Source organism: Sapajus apella, unplaced genomic scaffold (genome assembly GCF_009761245.1).
Source record: "Sapajus apella isolate SASKATOON/1434 unplaced genomic scaffold, GSC_monkey_1.0 scaffold161, whole genome shotgun sequence".
Classification (NCBI taxonomy): domain Eukaryota; kingdom Metazoa; phylum Chordata; class Mammalia; order Primates; family Cebidae; genus Sapajus; species Sapajus apella.
In genome coordinates, this window is record NW_022437101.1 from 1,490,107 (window position 1) to 1,515,609 (window position 25,503).

Below are 25,503 nucleotides of genomic sequence, written 5' to 3' on the forward strand. Positions count from 1 at the left end.
TGCAAATTGCTTCTATTATTAGCATTTTCACTGCTGATAAAGACTTCTCCATCTAAAATCAGGAAGATTTATTTTGGCCCAGAATGTCAGACTGCTTCTGAATCTGTGGGTTGTAGGGTTAGGTTGGAAAGCCATTGAAGATCATGTTTTTTGAGGCCTTGGAGATCAAAGCTGTGGCCTCCCTAAGAGTAGGAGCCTCCAATGAATGACCACATCACTCCTGTGAACACCAGCAGCACACGCTCCCATGAAGTGAACTCAGGCTACGGCCCTGCAAACCTGTCTCAACACTTTCCATGGGGACCTTACAACACATGGCACTGGGGACTGCAGCTGGGGCCCATCTTTCACCAGGAGCCCCTTGGACACTCAGGCTTCATCTTGGAATCTCTCCAGGCAGCACCTGAAGAAGCAAGCATACCCCCCCCATACCCACTGGGGACCTCTTCCTGTTAAGCAAGTCTACAGAATCTGCACTTACTGAGAGTAACCAACCCAGATCCATGCCCTAGGGAGAAATGTCTAGAGGTGACAGGATGTCAAGCACGATGGAGGAGGCACAAAGGTGGGGAGACTCCCAAAGCTTGGGGAGCAAAGGAAGGTAAAGAAAGGACAGAACACAAACAGCAATGACTTGGACTTGGGGACAAAGGGTCAAGGGTACGTAGAGGGACAATCAGGCCCTGGACGTGTGAGGAACAGGAAGACAGTGGCTGAAGTTCTCAAGGGCAGGCCCGAGGCACAGCAAGTGCCCCAGCAGCACTGAGAGTGCAGGATAGATATGGGCAGACACAGACTGTGCAACACAGGGCAAAGCAAATCGCTTTTCTTTAGGAAGTACCATTTTTTGAAAAGATATTTACCATAACTAGCTATATACTACTTTTCACTTACATGAGAAATTTTGGCCCCTTAAAATATGAAATCATCACCTCATTTCAAAGGTGACTTTGGAGTTTCCCCTGAAGAGGACAAGAACAAGTTGTCTGCATCTCAATATTTACATAAAATTGTGAACCAAGTACTTAAGCAAAACTGTTAACTGGTCTTTGTTTGTTTATGTGTATTCTTATTTTTATTTTGTTCTCTGGCCTAAGGTCATCAAGAACCAAGAGCATTTGGGAATCCTAACACTAGGCTAGGATACCTGTCAGGTATGAAACGAGTTCCAATTCGGTATGCCGTGGACACCCCCAATGTAAATAAGCCACCCCTTGGAGAGAAGGAGACCTGGCTGAGCAGTTCCTCTCCCTGTTGAAATCACCCCAACCCTCTACTCATGCTCCCTCAATTCTCATCCCATTTTCCTTGTGCTGCCCACTTCAGCCTTGCTATGCCCCCACAGTGCTCAGCACACAGCCCTCACGCCTCAGCCTTCCCCACCAGCCTTGGGGCTGGACAAGGCATTATTATGCACTTCACTTCATCAGTGTCACCTGCAGTGAGGCTACACCTGCATCTGGCCTGCTCATGATGAATGAGTGAAAAGCTGCTACACATGTTTACTGAGTTAGACCCCTGGGTGTCATCTCAAAGCTCCCTCCATCATTCACATCCAGTCAATCAGTAAGACTTCTCATCTGACCTCTTAATATCTCCTCATTCCTACTGCCAAAGTTAGTCCTCCATCATTTCAAGCTTGGGCAACTACAAAAGACCCCACTTCCTCCTCCTCCTCTAATCTGACTCCCCCCAGAACCATGCACCAAGCAGCCAACGTTCAACAAGCTTAGACTGCTTCGTGAGCTTCCGGGCCTATGGCGGGGTCCTCCCCAAAGCCCTGGCATGAGCTGCAGTGCCTGTCCCCTTGGTCGTCTGTGCTGCCCCCACATAAGCCACTAAGATCATCTCCAGAATCGCCCTCTCCCTTGGCTCTTAAAGGACCCTCTGGTGTGTTCCCACAGTGCCCTGTGTGCATCCTGACCCCTGTACTCACACTGCAAGACCCCATGTGTTTGTGTATCTGCCACTCCTATAGCCGGATCCACCCATATGTTTCTGGGTCTCCATTATTGCAACAGCCTGGCACGCAGCAGGTGTTTGATAACACACACACTGAGTGAAGGGATAAATGAATCCACCTAGAGCTGCTGGACATCATCACCCATACTATTTTCGGATGCAATTTCTTCACTGAGCCGAGGAAAGCTTCCTCCATAGAACAGATCCTGTCTCTGAAGTGGCTGCTCATTTCCTCATCACATTTACCACTGTTCTCTAGCTTAAATCTATCTGCCTGGAAATGAGGTTCCCAAAGCTGACTGTGAAGTCCCGGTTAGGGTCTCACCAGTGTAGTACCTATGACACAATCACCTCCTTCTCAGGGGCTCCAGGTCGAATTTGTATGCGGACGGAAACAACACCAGCTGCTGAGCTGCGGTCTCAAGTTGCAAATGCACGGCTGACTCACTGCTGTTATCACTCCGAATCTTCTCGCAGAGAGAGCCTCCCGGCCCCCCGGTTCCTATCCAGCAATGCTTGAGATTTGTTTTCCCCACATGTATTGCTGTGCCATTTTTCAAATTGAATTTCATTTTGTTATTTCCTGCCTATATTTCTTACCGCTCTGGAATAGTTTTTATTATGTTTTATTTCTCGCTGACGTTAAGAACATTTCCCAGTTTTGCATTTTCTGTAAAGTTCATTAGGGTAATGTGGGCTCCTTTCTCAATGTCATTGATAAAACAATCAAAGGAAATCAAACCTAACATTCACCCTCATGATTTCCATGAGAAACCTCTCCAGGGGGTTCCAGTGCCACGTGTCACCTAGGACTTTTCAATCCATTTTCTCTCTAAGCAGGATTCCTCACCCAGTGAAATCGTCACATGGCACAGGCAAATGGAGACACTGCGTCTTTTTCTTTGCCTGTTCTTTTACCATTGGGTAATAAAAACCACATCAACAAGTTCATCTGGCATGAGATTCTGTGAAATAAGCCAGGCATGGCTCCACTGTCCTCTGGAGATTCTCTCCCTTTCATTCTTCACTTCTGTTGTATCATTTTGTGCCCCATGACGACAACAGGAACCCTTGGTACACCAAGGAGCTCCACCCTCAATCTTCCACATACCTGGTTTGCAGATGAACCCCACTTAACATTTCCAGATGCTTCAAAATCCCTAATTCTCTACCATACTTTAACAATTTGCACAATAAAACATAAAGGCAGCTTACGCCCTGCTCAAAATTAATACAGCATGTACTTCATAGCCAAACACTTTCAGAAGCGCCTCCAGGAGTTCATTTATTCATGTATATTTTTTCCAACAATTTATATATTTTTTAAATCACCATACACGAATGCTCAAGGGTGTACCCAGATTTTGGGTAAAATGAAAAATACATAGAGCAAAGTAAGCAGAGACCACTGCAGATACTAGGGTGGACTGGTTATTTGGATTGGCCTTGGATTTTTTCCTTCTGATTTTTTATTTTGCATGACATTCATAAAGCATTTTTCAAGCACGTGACTCACAGATTGGACTTTGTTGTGGACAGCCATCTTAGGGGTGCAGCATGAATGCCGCAGGCTGCAGATTATAGGCAATCCCAGCGCCCCTGTGTCTGCACCCCTTTCTTTCCCACTCAGAGAAATAAATGAAAGTCCAAGTGATATAGACTGGTGTTGTGGTCAAAGACTTGATTCCACTGTAATATGGATAAACAATTTCAGTCCCCAAGTTGAGAGATTTTAATCAGCATTCATGACAATATGGCCATGGCACCCCAGTAATATCCACAGGTTTACCCTATTCAGCATCCCAACAGGTGGGCCTTCCCAGTAATGACCTTTTGCAGCCAGCGGGCTGCCTCACCACATTCCCATCCCTTCCCTCCTCAGAGAAGAATGCCTCACCTTTCTTAAGTGATGACCACTCACAGGTCAGAAAAAACTCCAGTTAAGGAAAAGCAAGAAAACCTGGAAAATAGAAAAGGAGTCACATGGCTAGAGGCATGTAAGTGTTTCGCTTGCTGGGAAAACAAAAGAGAGAGAGATAAGTTATAAAAACTATAGGCTAGTGGACTTTTCATCTATCTCTGACAGGTTTCTGGAATGGATTTTTAAATGAGGGTTTTAAGAAATTAAAAAAGGAGACAGGGCACAGTGGCTCATGCCTGTAATCCCAACACTTTGGGAGGCTGAGGCCGGTGGATCACCTGAAGTCAAGAGTTTCAGACCAGCCTGGCCAACATGAGGAAACCCCATCTCTACTAAAAATACAAAAAATTATCTGGGTGTGGTGGCGGTGAGGCAAGAGAATCGCTTGAACCCAGGATGAGGAGGTTGCAGTGAGCCGAGATCGTGCCACTGCACTCCAGCCTGGGAGACAGGGTCAGATTCTGTCTCAAGTCAAAAAAAAAAAGAAGAAAGAAAGGAAGGAAGAAAAGAAGGAAGGAGGGAGAAAGGGAGAGAGGGAGGGAGGAAGGGAGGGAGGAAGGGAGGGAGGGAAGGAGAGAGGGAGGGAGAGAGGGAAGGATAAATTCCTAAGAGATATTGTCAGGGCAATCCCAGTTGCTTTTGTGATAGGTTTACTAGTGGAGATCATGAAAAAGCCATGGTTGCCTCAAAGCTGGCTTTTAATAAGGCAACTGATAGTCTCTAATAGTAGTCATGTGGGCTAGGTAGAAAGATGTGGTCAAGATAAAAACCCAAATGGCAGGTCACCTCACAGTAGTGTCATACAAAAAGGGCACAGGTAGACGGCTCAGTATCTCTAAAGTACTGGCCAATGCAATACGGTAGGAAAATAATGAGATACGAATTCACAGACACCACTGAAATGCAACTGAGAAACACCACATCCAAAATAATAAGTTAACCCATTATGTTGCCAAATATAACTCAAGAAAAGTGAAACTTTTCTATACACCAGCAATACCAATTTAAAAGCTGCATGTATATGTTTGTGCACAGCAGGAGATAGTATATCCTAATTACAATTATAAAATACCTAGAAGAAAGCATAATAAAAATATCGAAGAGTCATGTGAAAAAAAAATTGTACTGAAAGACATTTAAAAAAAAAACACCCTGACTACATAAATGAATGCAACAAGTTATTGGATAGGAACATTCAAAATCATAAAGATATCTAAGATGTATACACCCACAACAAAGTAGTATAATAAGCTAATGAAATCCCAGTTAAACCCCAACATAATTTTTACATAACTAGGTAAGTTGATCCTCAAGATCATCTTAAAGAAAACTAAATATATAAGAATAGCTAAGATAATTTTAAAAATGAGGATATTTGATCTATTCTATAACTAAAATAGTGCTATTTGGTAAAATGTACAAATTTTTCATTTAAACATAGGGATTTAGCTTTAAAAAATGTGACATTTCAAGCTAGAAAAATACTTCTTCAACAGACAGTGTAGGGATAACATTTTAGCCTTTTGTAAAGAAAAAATAAATTAGCTACTATATACCTTATATAAAAAAACAGATTCCAAAGAGATAAAGGAGTAAAGCTTTCTTTTAATCATTAAAAATATTAGAGAAAAATATGGAAAACATTTGTATAAGCTTGGGGCAGGGATCCTTTCCAGGATTCAATACAAAACCAAAATACCATGTGCAATTTACTGAATGTAAATTACACTTCCATATAAATTCCACTGGAAAAGAATGCCGCAAAGGAAAAAATATCAAATTTGAATAAATAAATATCTTGAAATGTGAAATATCTAAATGGCAAAAGAAAACATAAACAAAGTGGAAAGAAAACCAACAAAGAGAAAGAAAGTTTTATACCATATATAACAGCTAAAAAATTAATAATCATACCTATACACACTCAACACACACACACATACACATATATAAAAAAGGACAGCAACCCAATTATTAAGGTTATAGCCAGGCAATTCACAGAATAAATAAGCAAACCATGTCTAAACATATGAAGAGATGCTCAACCTCACTAATAATTGAATACAACAACAGAAATTAAATTGCACTGTATCGTATTGAATATAATAATTGAAATTAAAACAACAATGAAATATTTTTCCCATCATTGTGATAAATAATGGAAAAGATTAATAATATTGATTGTTAAAGAGGCTTCAGGGAAATAGATGTTATCATGCAATGATAGAGTATACATTTGTAAAGTCTTTTCAGCAATAGCATTTTGGCATTGTCTATAAAAATGTTAAATATGCTTACCCTTAGGCCAGCAATTCCCTTTCCAGGAATCTAACAGATGTATTTGGAAAGATGTACAAGGATTTCACAGAAGCACTGTTTATGTTGGTGAAATACTGGAAGATCCCTAAGTGTCTATCACTGCGGGAATAATTGAATGCAGTTTGGTATTGTCTTACTATATTATCATGTAAGTTACAAACTAATACATGTAATATCTACAACACTTATAAAGCAATACATGCACTATTGTTAAAATACAAGTGTGTGTATGTGTGTGTGTGTGTGTGTGTGTGTGTGTGTGTGTGAATGTCAATAGGAAAAAGATTTGAAAGATCTAAGCCAAATTATTGACAATGATTATCTCTGGGGATGGGAGTGGAACTGGGGATATTAAGTTGTGTGTGGGAGAAAGATACTTGCACATTTTAGTTTTTGCATTGATTGGCTATTTTGTTTTGTTTTGTTTGAGACGGAGTCTCGCTCTGTCACCCAGGCTGGAGTGCAATGGCATAATCTCAGCTCACTGCAACCTCCACCTCCTGGGTTCAAGTGATTCTTCTGCCTCAGCCTCCTGAGTAGTTGGGAATACAGGCACCCACCACCACGCCCGGCTAATTTTTGTATTTTTGTCGAAATGGGGTTTCACCACGTTGGCCAGGCTGGTCTCAAATTCCTGACTCGTGATCCGCCCACCTCAGCATCCCAAAGTGCTGGAATTATAGGCATGAGCCACCACACCCAGCTGACTCTTTTACATATAATATTTTTGACATTATCCCTGTGCCACAGCAGCTTGAAAAACAATGGTATGACTACATAATGTTGTGCCTACAGTGCTAAAAACAGAAGCTACAAGACATCACCAGTGGGAGAGCCCTCACCCAAAGAAGGCATTGATGGAAGAGGAAAGATGGATCTAGGAACCCAAAAAATATGTATGATTGGAATAGGTCAAGGGAAAAAGAGGTGAGGCATCCCAGAGAGGGTGACTACATCCACCAAGTCATGCCTACTTCAAGGTCATCTACAGCAACAGGTGCTAATGCCACTTGACAAAGAACATTTTGTGCATTCATCAAGTATGTATTGAGGGTCAATTTTTTACCAGGCACTGTTGCAGGCATTCACTGTTATCATCATCCTCAAAAAGTATATAAGGCTGTCAGAGAAATAGAACCAATGCACCCAGAAATAATGTTTTACCAGCTATCTGGGCATCATTTAGCCTACTCAACACGTAAAATTAACCACATAATATTGGTAGCTCTTATGTAAACCAATTCATGGGAAAAGGCATTTTCAATGCTGGTGGGAGTATAAATATGCAAACTATTTTAGAGGTCAATTCACTTCTTGAAATTGTGTCCATATTTAAATTCGGTAGATCTTTGGACCTGGCAATTTTATTTCCAGGACTTTATGCTAAGGTCATGGAGATTTATTGGCAAGGATTTAGAGCAGCTTTAAATGTCCAGTAACAATATGTTGGAAGTTAAATTGTGGCCCATCTGCATGACAGAACACGATTCCATCATTAAAATTATGTTTTGGAAGCATATTTAACAAGGGAAAATGTGCACACTATTTAGTAATATCAGAAAAGCCAGTCACAGAGCACTCTTTACAGTAAGATTGAAATTAGATTTTAAATTTATATTTGCATAAAATGCCTGAAAGGATTTGCACTGAAATGTTAAATTGTGCCTGAGTAGAGATATGGTAAGTCATTTTTATTTTCTTCTTTAAACCCTTTCAGTATTTTTCCATGTTTTCTATAATTGAACTATATTACAATATATTACTTCTGCAATAGAAAACAACCAACATATGGAAATCAGGACAGATAATAAAAGTCAACACTCCTATGGCTCTTCTCTGTGCCGGGAGTCATTCTTAAATACATCATCACGAGTCACCCTCCCTGTGCTGGGCAAGTTGCCCACAATAGGGAGATGAGGAGAGACCAGGCACCAGCCTTTCTTTCTGGGAGTTTACAGTGAAAGACAAGCAATTTTATCTCACATCAAGAACTCTGCAGGAAGGAGACCACGTCTGTGGTGAAGGGCAAAGGTGGGGTAGTATTAGAAGGGAAGTCCCAAGAAAAGTTCCCCTCTGCTGGATGGCTGCAGACTCCTGTTGAAAGGAGGGAGGTAACATGAGCAGATTAGAAAAGAGACCACGGACCTGGAGTGGGGGGCACTCCCAAACCCCCCTGAGAGATCCCGTTTGATACTCCAACCCAAAGGTATGTGCCCACAGAACTTCTCATCCTTGTTGTTCTTTGTTTTTGTTTTCTATATAAGGTGGCTCACATCTATAAACCCAGAGCTTTGGGAGGCCAAGGCGGGTGGATCACCTGAGGTCACAAGTTCGACACCAGCTTGGCCAACATGGAGAAACCCCATCTCTACTGAAAATACAAAAATGAGCTGGGTGTGGTGGTACATGTCTATAATCCCAGCTACTCAGGAGGCTAAAGCAGGAGAATTGCTTGAAGTTGGGAGGCAGAGGTTGCGGTGAGCCCAGATGGCACCACTGCACTCCAGCCTGGGCGACAGAGTGAGGAGACTCTGTCTCAAAAAAAAAAAAAAAAGGTAGAGATTTAGGAAAATAAGGTCCTTGGAGAGGAACAAGGCCCAGGGCCCTGAGAAAGGTGTTCTGGGAGGCTGAAGCCATGGGCCTCTCCTGACCCTGCCCAGGAAGAATAGGCAGCCAAGGATCCACATAGTCCCAGCCTAGGGTGAACATGCTCCAACCCAAATAGCCTGTCTGGTTTCAGGTCATTTCCTTGCAGTTACCCTTCCTCAACCGCCTTGGAACAGTCCCCTGGAGGCCTACATAGAATGTTCTAGAAGGTATGGTCATTTCTTCCTAAGTTTTGAATCTTTCCATCAGCAAATCATAGCCCTGCAGAGGGGCTGAGGCAGAGCAGACATGGCAAGGGAGGCAGAGCTCTGCTGAGAGGGTAGAACCACTTCCAGGTGAGAGGTCAGAGAGGGGTGGGTGAGAGAAGTGGAGAGAGACAGAGAAATAAAGAGATATATGTATATATAGAGAGACACAGAGGGAGAGAGACAGAGACACACACACACAGAGAAAGAGGAAGAGATACAGAGACACAGATAGACACAGAGAGAGAGAAGAAAAGACAGAAAGAGTGACAGAGAAACAGAGGGAGAGAGACAGAGACAGAGAGACACAGAGGGAGAAAGACAAAGACACAGAGAGACACAGAGGGAGAGACAGACAGACAGAGACACACACAGAGAGAGGGAGGGAGAGAGAGACAGAGAGACACAGAGGGAGAGAGAGACAGAGAGATGGAAAGACAGGGAGAGACACAGAGAGAGACCGAGAGACAAAGAGAAAGACAGAAGAATAAAGGGACAGGGAGACAGAGACAGAGAGACAGACAGAGGGAGAGAAAGGCAGAGGGAGAAAGAGAGAGAGAGAGGAAAGAGGAAGAAGGGAAGGGGAGCTGAGGAGGAGAGGACCAGGGCAGGAAAGTGGGGGAGCAAGAGAGCAAGAGAAGAAGGGGGAAGAGATCCTTATATCCAGTGAAGTCTTAAAAACTACCTCATGTATTTGGAGCAAGTTCTCAAACAAATGAGAACTGAACCCAGTTTCACTCACTGAAATGAGATTCAGATTGACCAACAAGCTACATGACTGTGCTTACCTGAAGGCAGCAAACCTTTTTAAATATTTTGTTTGGCAGGGTGAAAATTGCACATTCTAGTTAATATATCATTCTGTGCTTATGAACATTACAACAAGCAAACTCCAAAGACAAGTAACATTGAACTACTGTAAAGAATCTCTATATAAATTATTTTATTCCATGTCCCTTATTTATATAAGACACTAAAAATACTTTTCACAACTAAGTTTTGTCCTTTAAAAAAGCTTATCAAAACAACATCACTAAGGCCTTGAATATTATGCTATATGTGTACAGTAAAATTAGACCCTTTTTCGTATTTGAGACTATCAGCTGTGCTTTGTGATCCTCTTGATCTTGTGCCAAACTAAATTCAATTTCAAAGCAATCAAAGGCATCATTTAGTGCACAACAGAAAGTCTTACTAAAATTGCCAGAGTTGTCTTCCTGAACAGAAACATTGGTCATTAAAAAACGATAGCCCCAAAATATGGCGCTTGGTAGCTGAGATGTTCCAGAAACGCTGCCCATCCCTCCTATCTGTCTTCAGGAAGGGAGGGCTACCCGTGGTCCTCTGCCCACTTCGTCATGAATTTCTTGGCGAGCTCTTGCTTAAGCTTGGATCAGTTCCACTGGGCAATTAGCTTGCCCTACTACTAGGCCTGATGACTCACAGCAAGACTTCCCAACGCATGCCTCTCCATGGGGGCCCGGCCCCCCCAGCCAAAGCCATCAAGCCTGCATGGACCTGGGTGGGAGGCTGAGCACTGACATAGATGCTCTCCTTAGCCAAACTACAGCCAGGATCCTCGGGGCCTTTTGTTGACTAAGCCTCAACCTTGGTCTAGTGACTCCAACAAACACTAACATAGTTTCGAATAGCTCAAGGCTGTACGCCTATGCCAGGGATGACCTTCTGAAAGTGTCTGCCTGAGAAAACTCAAGGCTGCCAAAAGCAGTTACTGCTTGTTCCAGCCAACACCTGAAGACAAAACCCTCGTCTCCCCATCTCTGTGGGAAAGTAGAAGCCAAATTTGCATAAGAACCTTAGCAAGCCCAGATGGGTTCCACATGAGCCAAACACCGCCACTACTGCTTTGACTCTACTCACACTTCTTTGACTCTACTGAGTCCTCACTCACGCCCACCCTCACTCATTCTCCTTTGAAAACAACCAGTCACATCTGCACAAATCAGAGTTGAATCCAGTTCATTCCAGCCTCTCTTCTCTACTGCAATAGCTACTGCTGAATAAAATCTACCCTGACCCCTTTGACCAGGGTCCAGCTTTGTTGACCCTTGACGGCACACAGCCAGGGCAACTTCAGACACTTAAGCGGATTTGCCCAGAGGGTGGGCTGGGCCATGCTGGGCCAGGCCTGTGGTCCTTTCTGTTCTCACTTCTGTGTCTACACAGCACGTTAGCCAGTGTCCAGGTCAAGATTTCCCCTCACCCCATGGCATGACTCATGTCTGTGGCCAACAGAGGCCCACAAGATATGCTCTAGTGCAACAGAGCCAACCCGGGCGCCCCTGGGTGGTGGCTGCAGAAGGGGTCCTGCCCCCCCACTGCTTCTCCCCAGGGAGACGGGACCCTTACCTCTCATTTCCGTGGCTGAGGAGCCGTTGGACCAGGCCGTCCACTTGTTCCTGTGCTTGCTGATTTCCTGGATTTTGCAGACATAATGCCCTTGGTCTGAGGGCTGCAGTGTCAACACAGAGAGCCTGTAGAGCACCCCCCGCTTCTCCTCCAGCAGGCGCAGCCTCTGCCGGTTGGCGCTGCGGCTGAAATTCCCATAGTACTGCACGACCCGGAGCTTGGTCATCTTCACCATCAAGACCTCCTGGGAGTTGGCGGAGCGTGCAAAGAACCAGCGCACAGCCAGCAAGCTGTCCTTCCGCCTCTTCTGGGAGACGTGGCAGAAGAGAGTGGCATTCTCCCCCTCCAGGTAGTCAACCACGGGCCCCGGGGACACAGTGACATTGAGGGCTGCACAGACCTCTGCAGAGGAAAAAGGGAGAAGAGAGGATGAGGAGAGCCCCAGGTCCCTCTGTGGACAGTCCACAGTCCAGAAGCCGGGAAATGCCTCCACGCACTGGGCGTCCTGGACTTTGCAGACATAATGCCCTGCCTAGCCACAGAGGCAGGCGGTCCCTCGCCTCTCCAGAGGAGGGGCTTTTCTGGGGGTGAGCCTCTGTGGGCCCCCGCTGTCTCATCTATGGGACCACCCTGTCCATGTGAGATGCTAAACAATGACCTAGTAACCCAGAAGTATTTTTCAAAATTTTGTAATTAGTTGCTGGATCTTTAGAATTCAGATTTCACGTAAAAGATTTAATTTTTGGAATTTCTTAAAAATGTCCAGCCCACATCTGATCCCCCACCACTCCCCACCACTCCCCACACTTCACCCCCCAGCCTGCTTTAATGTTTTGTCCCTGGCCTGATCAGATACGCTGTGGGTGGGGAGTCGCCCTGGGGCAGGGCGGACCCCTGGGCAGTGCTGCAGGGAAGCAAGGAGGAAAGAGGAAAAACAGATCAAGCAAGATGTGCACATTTGACAAGGAGGCTATGAGGCTGCAAGCAGGCGGCCTTTGCCGAGGGTTGGAGAAGGCTGGTAGATGAAAACTATTCTTCATCGTAAAAATCCAGGCAAATCCTCCTATACAGCTTCCACTATTGATCTAATAACTGAACACCTCAAGACAGATGAATTTGAGGGTTAATTTTCCCTTAATTTTCTTTCTCATCTCTCAGAAGACAAGCACTAGCCCACCGGATACTCAAGGGTAATTCCATGAATCTTGACATCATCACACCCATAAAGTCCCTTTTGTCATACATAGTTCCATTCACAGGTCTAGCCTGTGATTAAAACACCAAAGCCTTTGATATATATGGAAGTGAGCTCAGAAGAAAAGGGTTAAGGTTCAGCTGGACTCTCCGCTAAATGGGTTTGAGCTCTATGTCTACAGTGATGCAGGACAAAGCCAGCCTGGGAGATACTTAGGGCCGCAGACTAACGTGTAGCCAAAGGAGAGACCCACTCTGGTAGCAATCCCGCTGTCATTAGAAGACCCTCCTGCAAGGCAAAAGAAGAGGAATTGGCCCCACCATTTCCCCTGCATCTTGCCCACCTGGTGGCACCTGGCCCATAGGCCATGTTAAATTAGTCGGAAGGCATTTCTTCCTCACTGCTGAAGCCCTGTGTGAAGTCCACACAGCTCTCATGGCAGGAGCTCCCTGGTGAGGAATGCAGCAGCTGGGGACACCGGCTGACCCGGCTCCAACAGCTGCCAGGGGTTGGGCGGGCAGAGAGCAGCAAAGATGTGGCAGCTGACTTCCAGAACTGAAGTCCAGCCCCATCCCGCCCCCAAGAGCTCCCCAGTGGAGGCCAGGAGAGCTGAGGAAGGCAGGAAATTGAAACAAGATGGGTGGGATGAGAGTGCAGCTGGGACCCCACGCCCCAGGCTCCTCCTATTAACACTACAAGGAGGAGGGATTATATATAGTGACTGAAACCAGAAGGACGTGCCAAGTGCTCCAGTCCCCATGGGAGGCCAGATTCCATCCTGGAGGCAAGCTAGTAACCCTTCCACTTCTGCGGCTCAGGATAGGGTCAGGAGCTCCCAGGAAAGGGAAAGGACTACACTCTAGCCTCCCAGGATGAGCCCTCTTTGTTTCTCTATCGGCACATCTCCCTGCCTTCATTTTGCCCATATTCTTTTACAAATGACACAAGCCTCTGTTTCTTCCACCAAAGTACAAAGACCTTGGTTATGGGTTGAATTGTGTCCTCCCAAAATTCGTTTGTGGAAGCTTTAGCCCCAGGACATAAGAATGGGACTGTATTTGCAGACGGAGTCTTTAAAGGAGTAATTAAGTTAAAATAAAGTCATTAAGGTGGGCCCTCATCTAGTATCAATGGTCTTTATAAGAAGAGATGAGGGAGGACACAGGGGCGCAGAGCGAAGCAATGTGAAGGCACAGGGAGAAGAAGGCATCTGCAAGCCAAGGAGAGAAGCCTCAGGAGAAACCAACCCTGCTGGCGCCTTGGTCTTGGATTTCTGGATTCCAAAATGTGACAATACATTTCTGTTGTGTAAGTCCCTCAGCCTGTGGTACTGTTACCACAGCCTAAGCACACTAATCCAGCCCTCTACCTGCCACCTTCACACCAGGAGGTAGGTGGCATGGTTGGAACTGTGATGGCCACAGACCCCACCAAGTCTGAAGGCTTTGCTGGAGGACACAAGCCGTTCAGGTTGTGGGATCCATGTGCCTGTGACGAGCCTTCTCAGCAAAGCTGGTGCATTCAGTAACATTCTTCTCCTCCCCAGCCCTGGAGATCGCTGCCTCAAACCCAGCAAAGGTGGCACATGTATCCAAGCAACTGTGAGATGGGGCGAGGCAGGAGGGAGGACAGGGAATGCAGGTAGGGCACCCAGGGGCTGGCAAATATGACTCAGTTGGGTATTTATTTCAATAGTAAGAGAAAGGGAGTCCGTTATCTCCCCCTGCAGTTATCAGGACCACAGGGCTCAGCAGAGGGAACACCAACGGCAATCAGAGGACAGGACGATGGGAAGCAGGTTCACCAACGTCCAAAGGTAGAAGACAGGGTTCAGGGTCCCCAGAAGCCCAGGCTCTTCCCTCTGGATGTCAGTCTGAATGACAGTCCCTGCAAGCCCAGCACGTCAGAGGGGCAGCCTGAGCAATCACAGGCCATGCCAGCCACCAGGCAGGACCCGATGGTGCCACTCTCCCCCTCCTCCACCAGAAGGAGGCAGACAGGCAGGGCAGTTCCTCCCTCTCCTGGCCTAGGAAGGACAGCCAAAGTCACTCTGACTCAAAGAAGAAATTAACTTCTTGTTTGTGATCCTGTGTTACGGAGAATTGAGGTGGGAGGTGGACCCACTGTCCCCCTCCCCATGTACCTCTCCACTCACAGCTCCTGCTTCTTCCAGCTTAAGCCTCATGCAGCAGACATATTGTGAAGAAAAAGACAACATTCCCAACTCTGTACAGCAGGGAGTCCAGTGGGTAAGGCAGCCATTCATTGAAGAAAAGACATGGGAGAATATAACTACAGTGTCACGTGCCACAGAGAAAAAGTGCAGTGTTTAAGAAAATCATGGCAAGATCCTGATCTAGACTTTGGGGTCAGGAAAGGGACTCTGGGGATGTGAGCTTCAGCTGATGACTCAGTTGGAGTTAATGAATTAAAGTTCAAGGTAGTAACAAGGAGTGATCTTCCAAGGAGGGAGCTCCATCTCTGCAAAGGCCCTGAGGCAGAAGGGACCCCATATAGGATGGAAATGGAAAGGTCAGTGCATCCTGGTGAACTGTACCCCACTATGGCCCGACAGCCACCCCTGCCAACATATGGGCCTCAGAAGGCATTCCCTACCCCAATCAGGGTCCCCAAGGCCACTTCTAGAAGAAGGAATATAACAAAACTGATTTAAAAAAAAAAAAAGAGAGAGACTGATACAAACAGAGGGATGGGATTCCTGCTGCACCAAATCCCCTATCTCCAACAAGCACATGTTCCAGGACTTGGTAGTCCTGGGTACCACATGGGGTAAGCGCTGGGATGCCCATAGTCCCAGGCCTTCCCAGGTAGCTGGGGAGAAACGATGAGACACAGAAGCAGTGGCTTGGTCGGCTTGGTGGACCTGGGTGAAGAGCCAGAAGCTGGCATCCAACAGAGCCAGGCTGGAAACCTGATTCTGCTAGGTATGAGCCTCCTGGAGTTTCAGTTTCCCCATCCAAAAAATGGGAAAATGATGCCTTTCACAGTAAGTATAGGCTCCCATGCAAAAACACCTTTAAAATACAGATATAGTTTGCATGCCCTGAAACTGGGGAGGTGAGAACAATAGAAAGTGACATGCACACTTGAGTACAGTGGGCTTTGCGGGCCCAGGACCTGCAAGCACACAGGACCCCATGCTTGGAAGGCCTCACTCCCTCGGCTTGGTTTAATCTCTGCCGTTGATTTTTGAAACTGTAATACATTTTAATGAGGAGCCCCACATTTTCATTTGACATTGGATCCCACAAGTCATGTAGCTGGTTATGTTTATAGATGAACCTCAAATTCCTGTGGACAGAGTTAAGGTGTCTAATCCCCTTGTTTACATTTGAATAATGTCACAAAAAGGACTAATGTAACTCTGAAAACAGCCTAGAAGGACATCCATGTAGCTGAATAGGACAATCTGCTCATTGTGAAGTGGGAGATGGCCAATTCCAGGTGCAGGGGAGCAAAGACAGCTAACAAAACAAGGCACCAGCCTCACCTGGGATGCAGAGGTGGGTACAGTCCTTCGGTCTGAGCAGGCCAGGGATGTGCTGGTGGGTCTGTGCCTCCCACTTCCTCTCTGCCTGAAGAAACTGCACCCACTCACCTCAGGGAAACCAGAGCCTCTAAGTTTATAAGGAATGCAAACTATCAGTACAGACCAGCAGCAGTGAGCTTTCTTATTAAAAGGATAGTCTGAATTCATACAGCTAAATCTCTGAAAGAAACACTATTGTATTACTTAACAGTCCTTGGCACCAGGAGCCAGTGTTTACTGAGCACTAAGCAGAGGTGATACCATACCTAGCCCATGGACTGATTCACTCACATTAGCCCATCACCTGAAAATAGCTCCATCCAGGATAAAAATATCACCTTGCCCAATGATAGAGGCTAATACCTGCCGGGTACAAACCCTATGCCCTTTAGATGCATTTTCTCAATTTACCCTGATACTCTGTTTATTCCCATTTTATAGACAAGAGGACTGAGGTACAGAGAGGCTAAGCCCTTGTTCAAGCTCACATAGTAAGTGGCAGAGCTGGAGTTCAATCCTAAGCGATCTGGCTTCAAAGACAGCTCAGCCACCACTCCAGACTACAAATATGCTATAGTAAATATATTGTCAGTCGGTTTTCTTTCCTGTAAACTGAGACATGGGTGACCACTTGGGTCCTGCTCAGTCCCCAAATGGAGAGGTAGAAAAGTGAAGCGGTTAGGAAGCTGGGGACTTATGTATAAAGTGGGTCTGCCAGCCCCTCCCAGCAGGATCGTGGTGAGGAGTCATGAATGACACAGTGAGTGTCCCACAAGCAGGAACTATTATCATTCCCCAGGGCTGACCGTGGGCACAGCCAGGGCGGACCCTAAAGAATCCTGAATTCCAGCTCTCAAGGTTCCCGAGGACTCCTGGAAACATGAGAATGCCCTTGATCCCCACCAAAAGCCAGTCTCTGGGACAACCACTCTGACAGCTTCTTCAATTAGGAAAGTGATCGTGGAGCCTGGGAGAGGAAGGACCACTGGCTACTGGCTACTCCACGCAGGCCACAAGAACTCGCTCTGCCCACAATCCAAGTCAAACTTCTCATCATTTTTCCAGCCAAGACAGTGACAACTGGGAAATTTCCCACAGCAAGGATATCAGGTTCACTGGGAGCCTGGCTTCACTCACAGCTGGGGGACTGTGGATGGATTTCTTCCCACTGTCAGCCAAGTGCCTCCTCTTCGGACTGCAATCTAGGGAGTGATGCTGGCTCAAATGCCAGCTCTATCACTTGGTAGTTGGATCACTCTTGGAAAATTACCTACTTAGGAGCATCAGTTCCCTAATTTTCAAAAACAATGGCCACACAGTTTAGTGGTTATCGACACAGATCCTAGAGCCAGGCTTCCTGGGTTCAAACCCCAGCTCCACCACTTACAAGCCTAGTGACTTAAGGCAAGTCCGTTCATGGGCCTGAGCCTCAGTTTCTTCATCTATAAAATGCGGACAATAATAGCACTTCCTTCAGAGGTTATTGGTGAGATTAAAGTTTATGTTTTTTTAAACACTTGGATACATAAACGTTTTGTAGTCATTCTTACTTGGAAGTGTTGTGATTAAATGAGCTAGGCCCAGATAGGCACTCAGGGAAGTGACCATCGATACCTGTAAGATTCCTGTTATTCCAGCCAGTACCGCCACTGCTACCCTGGGGCAGCGGACAGGGCTCTGGAGAACAAAGAGAGAAAATTCTTCAGCCACTTAGAAGTGGGAGCAGGAAAACCCGAATGAAAGCCACTAGTGTGGACCAAGAAGCTGTCCTCAAGCAGGGTGCTGGTGGGAGAGGCGTCGCTGCATCTAGCCGTGGATGACCCTCTCACCAGGCCTGGTCACCTCCACAGGCCCACGAGCAAGTCCCTGTTCCCCACCTCCGGGCCAGGGCAGATCCAGCCGCTCGTGACTTGTCTTCCGAGTAACCCTCCAAAGAGAGTGAAAGGGGAGTTGCTGCTCTGAGGAACCTGCCAAGAGTTGTGTGTCCTGACTGCCCTGGAAAGAAGGAAAGGGAACTACCAACTTGGGCTGCGCTCTGCTGCATCTCTCCTCGGGGCCTGCCGCTAGGAAGGACACTGTTGCTGTGAGAGTGCCCAGCCCCGGGCGAGGTCGGGACAGGGACCGCGCTCCGGAGAGGCGTCCTCCGAACCCGAGAAGGGGCCGCCGCGCCCCTCAGACCCGAGGTGAGCCCACCGGAGCGCGCCGGCGACAGTGACAGTGCCGCCTCCGGCCCGCGCCCGGAGGCGGCGGGGCCTCCCCACCAGGCCCGGAACCCCAGTCTCCCCCGCGCGGCCGACGGCTCCCACCCGCCCCGCGCCCGGCCTGCCCGGTGGCGCTTACCCGGGGCCGGAGCCCGCGCCAGCAGCGCGGCCGCCGCCAGTGCCAGCAGCCGCATCTCCCCGCCGCCGCCCGGCGCTGTGACGCGTGAGAGCGCCGCCGCCTGGCCCGGCTGCCACAGCCCGCCCCGCGCCCGCGCCCGTGCCCGCCCCCGGCCCGCCCCTCGGGCCGCCTGCCACGCCGGGCTGGGGCTGCTGGGTCCAGAGGCCCGCACCGGGCGTGGGAGTCGCCACGCGATCGGTTCGCTCCAGTATCTTTGGCGTCACTTTCACCAGCCCCATTTCCCAGATGAGAAAACTGAGGTTCTGCAAGGGTGATCGCTGGTGACTCGGAGGGCACACAGCTGCAATGCGACAGGCGGTCCCCTGCCCACAGAGGCCGTTATTCCTAAGGGGAGGCGGGATCTGGGAGCCAGGGCGTGGGGGCGCGTCTAGGGAACCTCTGGCCTGAGACTCACCTGCTGGCTGTGGGCCTCCTACGCTCACTCCACAGGACCCTCGGGAGCCAAGGAGAGAAGCCCCTTCTAATGCCCGGAAATGGAGGGCAGGGTCCGAAGTGCTGCCCCTTGGAAAACAAAGAGGGTCCACACAGACCAGCCCAGAATATATGGAAACTATTAACAAAAAAATGCCCATTTACATTGCCTTCAGCCAGGCCTGGGCTAAAGTGTTTTTTCCGATGCTACTGAACCCGGCCACCGTGAGTCCCTGGGACAGTTCCAGAATCTCCAAATGCCTCAGTTTGCTGCACCTGTACGATGGGGAAATGGGCCAACCCCTCCTGGGGTGTTTAGGAAGATCAAGTGACACCATTCCCGTTAAGGCGTTGCCCCAGAGCCCAATTCGCTAATGTCAGCAACCACTACTGTTATAACTATAGATAAGGAAACAGAAGCAGCCACTTGAAGGAGACCCAGGTCACACAGCCACAGAGCCCTGTCACTCTGAGCCAATGCCTGATCTCTTTGCCACTGTTCTAAACTTAGGGTCTGAGGCTAGCCCGTCTCTAAGCAAGAAATGTGCATGTTAGGTCTATTCTATGTGTGTTTATCAGGAGAGGTCTTTGTGGAGTTCCAGTGAGGGGTAGCAGCAGCTAGCAGGTGGGCCTTGGTTGGGAGTGGGTCCCTGGAGGAGGAGACAGGGCCCTCATCTCCTTCCCTCTAAGGGAGTGAGGAGGTGGCAGTGGATGGAAAGAGTGTGCTGCCCACTAGTGTGAGCCCCAGGGCATTCCCCAGAGGAATCATCTCCTTTAGGCACCCCAGGCCAGTGGGTGCAAAGGCTCTGTGACCTCTCTGAACCCAGGTACTTCCTGAGGTCTCTGGGCCCTATGGAATCTTCCAGCTGGGAGGCTCATCTGTGGAGCAGAGTCCTGCAGAGACTGGACTGACCATCAAGGCAGCCAGGCTGGGGAAAGCAGCCCCATCTATCATTTGTGTTGGTGGAAGGGCCTAGGGAACTGATAGTGAGCTGGCAGCAAAAGTCCTTGGGTGTGATGCCAAGGACAAGAAGTGAGGACTAGAGCTGGGGTCAGACAGACTCCTGCAGGCCAGGAATGCAAACATTCCTATGAGGCTTCCAGGCTGACGTTTGGAAATCACTTTGCATGCAAGAGCAAATGAGCCACACATCCCATCCACGTGATGTCCTAGGCCTCATTTTACAAATTAGCCAATTCAGGCTCAAAGAAGACCAAGGACCTGTACAAGGTTCTGTGGGGCACCAAATGTCTGCACTGGAACTTGGACTCTGACTGCACACTGTTGACTCAGCCCTGGAGCCTGCAGCAGTGCTTGGCAGACTGGGGAAGGATGTCTGAAGAGGAGCACTGTTTCTGAAAGCGGACCAGCAACCCACTCTGTCCTGGCAACAGCCTTGGATGCTGGAGCAGCGTAACCTCTCCGAACTTCATTTGTTAAGTGAAGGTGACACACGTAAAATGACGTCTTGACATGGATGTACTAAGAGCAGCTAGACAGGTGGCAGGGCCATCTGGTGTCCTTGGTAACCTCCACCTCAACCTGTTGCTCTCAATTTACTCTCTTGGTGGAAAGCAGAAGGGACCCCTTAGATGTGTTGGCCACCCTTGGAGGAGGCAACTCCTGCTTTAGTCATTGTATATTTCTAAACATCCAACTCTCATTGCAAAATGGAGCAGAAATTCAACCTTGCCACCTTTGACTTGCTTCGTCTTTGCCAAAACTGGGTTTGTGCTGGAGATTTGAGGCTAGAAAGTACTTTTCTTGCACTTCTGCGACAGGTAACATTGTGCTGACTTTACAATTGTGTGCGTTGCCGCTACTTTTCAGCTTCCCAAATAATCCAGCTAATCATCTTGTAAGACCTTTGCTGCATGAACATAGGAACAAGGGAATATATTCAGCTCCCAGGGGAGACAGAGCCAGTGACCCGGATAAGACTTGGCATTTCAGCTGTTCTGTACTACATTGGCAAAGGCCTTTCAGATCATTTTTTTATTCTTCCTGCCTGCTCACTCATTCTCAAGCTCAGGACCATTTGCAAATCCTCTACAGACTGCTTTGTCCCTACCTTGATTCTATCAGGTCTGACTTTCTACTGAATTAGAAGAATAATACAATCCAATTTTTGTTGTTTATCTTGTAAAAAATATTTTTTATTTGCCTAAATATTTGTTATTTACCTTGTAAAAAGAACTTGATCCATATTCCTGTGGACAGTAAGCTATGCGGTGAGCGTACTCAGCTAATCATGGATTCTCCCAGTTGCCACTGAAAGAATCTTAGAAATCCAGATTCTCTCAAATAAGTGCATTCTGCTATCACCTGGCAGGCTGGGGCTTTTCCGTTTTCATTATCCAGTTGTTTGTTAGAACGTGGGTCAGAGATGGAAGGGTATGGCATGGTTTTGTAATGGACTTTGCGTACAGCAAATACATCCCTAAACCAAGACTACCGAGAAAAAGCAAACACCCCTTTTCTACAGTGTTTAGCAGATTTCCACGTGTCACTTTTTCAATCTAGATTTCTAAAAGTAGTTTTGAATATTTTCTTCTCCATATTGTTCACAGGCACTTTACGGCCAAAAGCAATCAGCTACATGCTTGAATTGCCACTAAAAGAAAGTGAACAGATTTCACTCCAGACAAAAGAGGTTTTCAGCTGTGACTGAGAGAGCTGGGAAAGGATGAGGAAGAAGGGAGATCGTGGTTACAGACAATGCACCCATCCAGTCAGAAGGAAATGCCTAAATCCCTTGCGGTATGCAGCTTGCCTCAAACCTGCAGCAGCACCGTCTTCCCCCTGCACCACTGGGGAAGGAGTACGGAGTGCACTGTTTTTCCTGAAATGTACAGAAATGTGAAGCTGCAGACCTGACAGGATGTCTAGAGAGAAATAGCTTCTAACCAACGTCGTGGTTGACCCCAATAGATGAGCGGGATTGTGAGCTGATGCCAAGGGCTCTGCAGGCCGGCTGGATGCAGCAAGCTGGACGAGCTCCCAGGAAACGGAAAGACATGTCCCCAGATTCCTAGAAGGCTCCAGATGGAGGGGATTGGAATGAGGGAGGGACTAGGAACTGAACAGATGTCTATAAAACTGACCACAAGGAAAACATTTTAGAACTGACCCCTGATGTACAAGACTAAAAATCTCAGTCCATGCCTTCTGCTTTCATGGAACATTCAATGAGTGAAAGATAGACTGAAGAACTGTTCAGAGTAAAGGAGATGAAAAAGATTATCAAGTAAATGAAATGTATGATCCTAGATCCCTGATGCAGAGCCAGGAAAAAAATTCCTAAAAAGGACATTATTGGTAAGACTGGCAAATTTTGAATATGCATGGACTATATTGTATACTACATACATTTTCTGGTATGCTTATGAAAGAGAATGTGTTCACATTTGTTCTTAGGTGATCCACACTGAAGTATTTGGTGTTAATAGAGTGACTGTAAATTACTCTTAAATGGGTCAGCAAAAATAACAAATTTATCTACAATATGTATTATATAATATATATATATGGAAAGAAAGAGACACAAGGAGAGAGAGGCAAATGGAAAGAGCAGGTAGGTCTTGATAAAGAGCATATGGAATTCATATACCATTCTCACAACTTCTATAAGTTTTCATTTTTTTGCAAAAGAAAACTTAAAACTGAAAGCTTGTTTATGACTTTTCAGCTATCTTAATGTTTTTATATATCTGCTGCTCATAAACCTCATATAATTATTAATCAATCTCATGCATATTGCATTATTTCATCTACTGTAAGGCACTAGGAATTATAAAGTTCTTCCTCCCTATTTCAAAGTTGTGACAGGAAAACACAGTTCTGATGTTGTGAATTCAAGCAGAAGACTTAGACTTCAGGGAAATTCCCATTCTGGATTCTTAATAACTTAGAAATAAAGGAATAAGACATCTATAAATCCTCTACAGAGACACAACGACTCCCAGCTTGGAGCAAGTCTAGACTAAAAGTGTTACAGAAGAACTAAAAGTTACAGATTGTAACTGAAGTCTGGGATGAGCTAGCCTGACTCAGGTGGCAGTTCGACTCCCATGGAGGTAAAGGCATCACACTTCATCAGCACGCAACTGCTGTTAAGGCTCTGACTCACTTCCCGGCACTTGGCTTGAGAGCCCCGTCACCCTACAGGAGAATCTGAATGGCATTCAGTTCCATATTCACAGGAGAGGCTAATTGGTTTCACAAACGCCCATAGTCACATTAATGTTTTTAGAGGTTATTGCTGTTGGTAATTGTGTGTCTTTAATTTATACATTTGTTTTTTGTTTTGCGCTTGTAAAGCAACTATAAGCTTAGCTGTTTGTGTTTGTGCTGCTTTATTTCCACAGCAATAATTTAAGTCAACAGGGGCTCCGTAGGAATACTTCTTGGCCTTTGAAAAGAATAAAACTCAAGTTTGTCAAACATTGCTTTAGGAAATTCTCACTCTCTTTTCCCAAGACTGATGGCACCCAGCTCAGTAGTCCTGGCAGGTATGCTTGGAGGGGCTGCAGCAAGTCCAGCGGCAGAGGATACATAAGCCCGCAGGAGTCAGGCATCATCTGTGAACCTGATGTGCTTGGCCCAAGCTAGGTGTCAGCACAGCCCAGTGCAGAGCAGCAGGTAACGCGCGCGCACACACACACACACACACACACACACACACATACACAACTGTACACGCACACGTGCACACATGAGCTCTGGCTCCTGGTACCCAGGCTGTGAGCTGTAGACCTGACATTCTCATGAATCTCCTTATTCTGTCTTTTCTACTGCTCAGCACATCCTCTTTGTCCCTGTGGCCACCTGTTTTTCTGTGGGACCTTCTGATCAGAACTTCTAGTCATATGGAGGGAAGAATTCAAGGCTGAGAGTAGACCATGTGCCCACACACCCTACTCTTTCTGCAAAACGCTCTGACAGGGGCCTATATCACCCTTCGTGCCTGGGTCAGAGATCACATTGTGTTTGCCAAAAGTTAGTTGCTTGCTCCCAAATGCATTTATGCTGTTCCCGGCATTTACATCAACAAATATGGACAGAGGGCTCACCGCTTGCTTGTGCCCCTAAGGACCCCACCTGGGAAGCCTCCCTGCCCAAAACGTGAACCTCCCCGAGCCTTTGTGGTTGCTGTCTTCCTGCCTCTCTCTCCTACTCTTCAGAATCTATATTTGTTTTCTCAGGTTGCCATAATCCACAGGCCAGGTGGCTTAAATTATTTTAAAAAAAAATGTATTGTCTCAGTTCTGTGACAGAGTCTGAGATCAAGGTGTCATAATTGGTTTCTTCTGAGCCTCTTTTTGCCACTTGCAGATGCTGTCTTCTCCCTGTGTCTTCATGCAGTCTTCCCTCTGTATGTGTCTGGGTCCTAATCTCCTCTTCTTATAAAGACACCAGTCATATTAGGTTAGGCCCTCCCATACAAATTTACCTCTTTAAGAGACTTACCTCCAAATGCAGTCACATTCTGAGGTGCTAGGGGTTAGGATTCAACATAAGATTTTTTTTTTTTAAACAGTCTTGCTTAGTCACCCAGGCTGGAGTACAGTGACATGATCTCAGCTCACTGCAGTCTCCACCTCCCGGGTTCAAGTGATTCTCCTGCCTCAGTCTGCTGAGTAGCTGGGACTACAGGTGCCCGCCAACATGCCCGGCTAATTTTTGTAATTTTAGTAGAGATGGGGTTTCGCCATGCTGGCCAGTCTAGTCTCGAACTCTTGACCTCAAGTGATTGGCCCACCTCTGCCTCCCAAAGTACTGGGATTACAGGCATGAGCCACCATGCCCAGCCCTCAGCATATGAATTTTGGAAGGACACAATTCAACCCATTACTGAGCACCGAGGAAACGCTCATGAAAGGTCTGTCAGGGCTCCACCATCTTTGACATGACCCTGGTTTCCCCACCCACAATTTCCCTTCCAAGACCCTATTGTGATGTCACATTTCAGGTCAAAGCATGACATGTTATTCTTAACATTTGCCACTTCTCTCTTCCTGCCTCTATCTGCCTTACTCAACTTCATCTTTCCTTCATCCTCCTTCAACTTCTGCTTCTTCTTGGATGGCCCTGCTGATGCCATCTTGCTTCCTTCCTCAGACTCATCATCTTTACCCTCTCTCAACTGAGTTCCCACCTGGTTCCATCTCAAGATCTTCCTCTCACAGCTTTCACCATTGGTAAACAATGAGGGCACACCTCAAAAAGAACGATGTAATTTAATTGCCTTGAGTTGGCTGGGCCATCATCCATTATCAAGTGCTCTTAAAATTAAAGCTAATTTAATTCTCAAGAATTAAGGATTAAGAAGTTAGGAGCTGGGGTTCTCACAATGTGGTCTGTAGACTACAAATGCGAACTGAGAAGGTCCGCAGAGTCACTTCTTACTAAGATGATTTTTCCCCATTTATTTATTTTATTGCATTTTAGGTTTTGGGGTACATGTGAAGAACATGCAAAATTGTTGCATAGGTACACACGTGGCAGTGTGATTTGCTGCCT

At 46.7% G+C, this 25,503-nt stretch overlaps 1 protein-coding gene across 1 annotated transcript in view; it reads right to left on the minus strand.

Annotated features, from left to right (window-relative positions):
• VSTM4 (V-set and transmembrane domain containing 4) overlaps positions 1-18,605 on the minus strand; it is a 91,429-nt gene extending 72,824 nt beyond the window's left edge. Inside the window, exons 1-2 of the mRNA XM_032266843.1 lie at positions 18,510-18,605; positions 11,425-11,826 (exon numbers count right to left, since the gene is read on the minus strand). Of these exons, the coding sequence (XP_032122734.1) occupies positions 11,425-11,826; positions 18,510-18,564 (457 nt within the window). The 5' untranslated portion in view covers positions 18,565-18,605. The remainder of the gene's footprint in view (positions 1-11,424; positions 11,827-18,509) is intronic.
• Between the last annotated feature and the right edge of the window lie 6,898 nt (positions 18,606-25,503).